A 4,764-nucleotide genomic window follows, 5' to 3' on the forward strand; every position below is an offset into this window, starting at 1 on the left:
GTTACCCCAGCCTGGCTCCACGGGGGCAGGCAAGTGTGAAATTGGTGACTTGATTACATGTGAGCGCTGCGATGTGCCAGCAGCCGGTGCAGCTTCCTGAGCCACAGACTAATCAGAAACGTGTGAGATGGCGTGGGGCGACTCCGCTCTGCGCCGATCGAGACAGATATTCCACGGGTCACGGCAATTTATCACTGCAAAGAGGAGATGAAAATATTTATTGATTAAAGGGGATGCAGCATTGGAGTCCATGATAAATTACTATGCAGTTTATTTTTTTCATATAAACTTTTGATTTGCGATTGGCTCATACAAATGAAGTCCCGGTACATGTGAGGCGGCACGTGGCGGCCCCCTGGTCGTGTCCGATCAGTTATTTGCATCATGTGACTTTACACGGCCGACCTCTGATGATAGACTCTCCAGCGTACATCAGAAAAAAGGTAATAGTGTTTTAAATGGCAGCATTATTGACTCGTCATTGAAGGCTGGCCCCGGCTTGACCCACGTGGAGCGGCGTAATGAAGGAACCAATGCAGCGCCTCAGTAACCTCGCTCAGTGAGCCCGGTCTGACCTATTGGCTCGGCTGAAGAGGGGCGCAGATCCATAGCATTGACAACCCCCCCCCTTCTCTAATTAGATCCTCTCTATTAAGGTCCTTAGGCACCTGTCTGTCCGCTGGCTCGGCTGGGAAACGCCGGAGAACCCTCTTGATAGGTGAGCCCCTCTCTGCACGGGGACCAGGGAGAAGCCGGGGTCATGTCCTGCATTTAGTGATGCTCACAGTGAGGCCTTTGAAGACGCTGCGAGGTGACTTGAAGGTTGCGGTGGAGGACATCTTTGCTTAGGTAAATGCCCCATCTATGCATTATGTGTGTGTGTGTGTGGGGGGGGGGGTGTAGCTGCATGCTGCAGTACTAGAAACCAGCTCACATGGACTGGGATGGAGAGAACTTTCAGAGCTGGTCAGATGGAAGCTGTGCCTTGGCATACGAGTCAGTGTGTGTCGTTGCAGGTTTGGGTGTGTCTGACATGGACGGAGGGGGAAGGTGTGACTGGTCTGTCTTCCAGTTTGTGCGAGCGTGTGTATTTGTGCACATGCGTAGCGGTGTGTTTATGTGTATGGCGTCACTCGGGGGTGGAGTGGAGACGTAAAGGGCTCTGTGACTCGGCGGAGGTTGAGGGGTCATCCATGGTGACAGTCTTCACTCCCATCTTCTTCAGAGAGTTCTCGTCTGTCACCGAGATGGAGCGAGAGAACACCGGACGGGAGGCAGCAGATGGATCTGAGAGAGAGAGAGGGAGAGCGAGAGAGACAGCAAGAGAGAGAGAGAGAGAGAGAGAGAGAGACAACAAGAGAGCGAGAGAGACAGCAAGAGAGAGTGAGAGAGACAGCAAGAGAGCGACAGAGACAGCAAGAGAGAGAGGGAGAGACAGCAAGAGAGAGTGAGAGAGACAGCAAGAGAGAGCGAGAGAGAGACAGCAAGAGAGAGAGGGAGAGACAGCAAGAGAGAGCGAGAGAGACAGCAAGAGAGAGTGAGAGAGACAGCAAGAGAGAGCGAGAGAGACAGCAAGAGAGAGAGGGAGAGACAGCAAGAGAGAGTGAGAGAGACAGCAAGAGAGAGCAAGAGAGAGACAGCAAGCGAGAGAGAGACCGAACAAGAGAGCGAGACAGACAGCAAGCGAGAGAGAGAGAGAGAGAGAGAGACAACAAGAGAGCGAGAGAGACAGCAAGAGAGAGTGAGAGAGACAGCAAGAGAGAGCGAGAGAGACAGCAAGAGAGAGAGGGAGAGACAGCAAGAGAGCGAGAGAGACAGCAAGAGAGAGCGAGAGAGACAGCAAGAGAGCAAGAGAGAGCGAGAGAGGGAGAGAGACAGCAAGAGAGAGCGAGAGAGACAGCAAGAGAGCGAGAGAGACAGCAAGAGAGAGTGAGAGAGACAGCAAGAGAGCGAGAGAGACAGCAAGAGAGCAAGAGAGAGCGAGAGAGGGAGAGAGACAGCAAGAGAGAGCGAGAGAGACAGCAAGAGAGCGAGAGAGACAGCAAGAGAGAGTGAGAGAGACAGCAAGAGAGCGAGAGAGACAGCAAGAGAGAGCGAGAGAGACAGCAAGAGAGGGAGAGAGACAGCAAGAGAGGGAGAGAGACAGCAAGAGAGGGAGAGAGACAGCAAGAGAGAGCGAGAGAGACAGCAAGAGAGCGAGAGAGACAGCAAGAGAGAGCGAGAGAGACAGCAAGCGAGAGAGAGAGAGAGAGAGAGAGACAACAAGAGAGCGAGAGAGACAGCAAGAGAGAGCGAGAGAGACAGCAAGAGAGAGCGAGAGAGGGAGAGAGAGAGACAGCAAGAGAGAGAGAGAGAGACAGCAAGAGAGAGCGAGAGATACAGCAAGAGAGGGAGAGAGACAGCAAGAGAGAGCGAGAGAGGGAGAGAGAGAGACAGCAAGAGAGGGAGAGAGACAGCAAGAGAGGGAGAGAGACAGCAAGAGAGGGAGAGAGACAGCAAGAGAGGGAGCGAGAGACAGCAAGAGAGGGAGAGAGACAGCAAGAGAGGGAGAGAGAGACAGCAAGAGAGAGAGAGAGAGAGGGGGAGTTCGTGAGAGAATAAGTGAGGTGGGGTTTGGGGGGCAGAGAAGGGGGGAGGGACGGAGGAGAGCAGAGAGAAGAAGGAGGCAGTGAGGAATGGGAGCAGAGGGAGAGATGTGTTTGAATTTCCACTTCGTGTGGGTTTACTCAAGATCTGTTCCTTACATTTAGCGTCGCGTCCGTTTAATCCGCGTTTCGTATTCACGCCACACATTTATGCTTTTATCGGCCTCTCTCGGGTCGGCGTGTCCATTTACTTTCATTAGAGCAGATGAATGGAGCGAAATCTATTACTCTCTGACGAGAGATGTGTGTGCAGTAGCAGCACTTGGCCTGTAGGGGGTCACGGTAGCGCAGCGAGCTGCAGCAGGTTGAGCAATGGCTGCAGATCTGTTGCAGCCCCACTGTTTCCCATAACACACACACACACACGCACACACACGCGCGCGCGCACACACGCGCGCACACACACACACACACACACGCACACACACACACACACAACTCAAATAAATGCTGGGTGCAGGCTGCAAAACTGCTACAGGCCATATTTTGGGCTACGTCTTTGATATCGGCTGCATCCAACTGAGGTTCACCACTCTAACCAGAAGGGGGCAGAGAGTGACCACACACACACACACACACACACACACACACACACACACACACACACACACACACACACACACACACACACACACGTGCCCTATAGGAGACCTCCACCAGGGCTGACATTTGCAGCTAAGTGCTGCGGCGGCTGCGTATGTATGGCGAGCGGGCTGGCGATGAGGGCGGTGCAGCAGACGGCTGCATAACGCTGTTTATCTGTCTGACGCAGTGACATTATCACTTCACGGACCCGCCTACACACCGACCCCCCCCCCCCCACACACACACACACACGTCTTCCTTTCTGTCGTTTCCTCCCCGTGAGGCGGCTGACGAAGAGCCGTGGTGGGGTCCGTCAGCTACTTGTGCAGCATAGCTAACTGGCAGCTAACACTAACAAGCTGTCTCCAGTTTCTAGTGAGTGGAAAATAAGTAGAAACATTCCTGTTGTCTGGTGGAGTTTCCCCTTGTCCCATACATGGTCTTGTCCCATACATGGTTTTGTCCCATACATGGTTTTGTCCCATACATGGTCTTGTCCCATACATGGTTTTGTCCCATACATGGTTTTGTCCCATACATGGTCTTGTCCCATACATGGTTTTGTCCCATACATGGTTTTGTCCCATACATGGTTTTGTCCAATATATGACACCCCCTATTAGGTAGGGTGTCGTATTGGAGAGAGTGTGTCTGTGTGTGTGAGGGTGTGGGTCTCTCTCTCGCTCACACACACACATTAGCGCAGGAAGGGGGGGCTGGGGGGGCCTGAGTTGTGGCTGCAGCCCCCCCCCCGGTAGTGGACAGGTGGCTGTGTGGAATGTACACGTTTAATAAGGAAGTGAGTAAACACTCCATTTTAAATCTGCCGTACAAACAAAACAATGACGTCATGCTGGAGCGACCGGGGGAGGCGGTGGCTCTGACCGCCGGCGGTTGGGCGCTGGGGGAGCGCAGTGGCTGATGGGAGTGTTGATGGTAGGCTTGTAATGACGTGGCGTTCATGTTTGGCCCTATTCTTGTGTTGTTGTTTTGGGGGTTCGACTCAGACCAAGTAGGAGGCCGTGTAGGACCGTGACTGGGACAGATGTCGCCGCTTGGGACATGGGGGGGGGGCGGGGGGGGGGGCGGGCTCGCTACGGTGTTGTCAGTTCTGGTCCGTTCTGGCTGGTGTGGATAACAGGGCCCCCCCCCCCCCCCGGGGTCGTGTGGTGTACGGGGCACCGGGGCTGCTCATTCTTCCACGCCGGCTCGCCACAATACTTTTGGTTTTAGTTGGCAGCCCCCCTACTTGAAGCACCTTCCCGCGGGCCTGCACACACACAGACCCACACACACACACACACACACACACACACACACTCACACAAACACTCACACACTCCTCCCCTCCCCTCCCCTCCCCTCCTCTGTGGTGTGGCACAGCAGTGCAGGGTAGGAGGAGCTGCAGCCTACCTGAGTTGCTCTGGCTGGATTTCAGTTTGCTGTTGGTCTTCTGCTGCTGTTCCCTCTCGTACTGCCTCACCTCCTCCAGACTCATCCCTGCAGTGAGGCGAGGCCGGCACGTAGCATTACT

At 54.3% G+C, this 4,764-nt stretch overlaps 1 protein-coding gene across 1 annotated transcript in view; it reads right to left on the bottom strand.

The window, feature by feature from the left end:
- Positions 1–209: 209 nt before the first annotated feature.
- pitpnc1b (phosphatidylinositol transfer protein cytoplasmic 1b) overlaps positions 210–4,764 on the bottom strand; it is a 23,127-nt gene continuing 18,572 nt past the window's right edge. The window contains exons 9-10 of the mRNA XM_056287121.1: positions 4,644–4,730; positions 210–1,287 (exon numbers count right to left, since the gene is read on the bottom strand). Coding sequence (XP_056143096.1) covers positions 1,130–1,287; positions 4,644–4,730 — 245 coding nt within the window. The 3' untranslated portion in view covers positions 210–1,129. The remainder of the gene's footprint in view (positions 1,288–4,643; positions 4,731–4,764) is intronic.

Source organism: Lampris incognitus, chromosome 9, assembly GCF_029633865.1.
Source record: "Lampris incognitus isolate fLamInc1 chromosome 9, fLamInc1.hap2, whole genome shotgun sequence".
Lineage (NCBI taxonomy): Eukaryota > Metazoa > Chordata > Actinopteri > Lampriformes > Lampridae > Lampris > Lampris incognitus.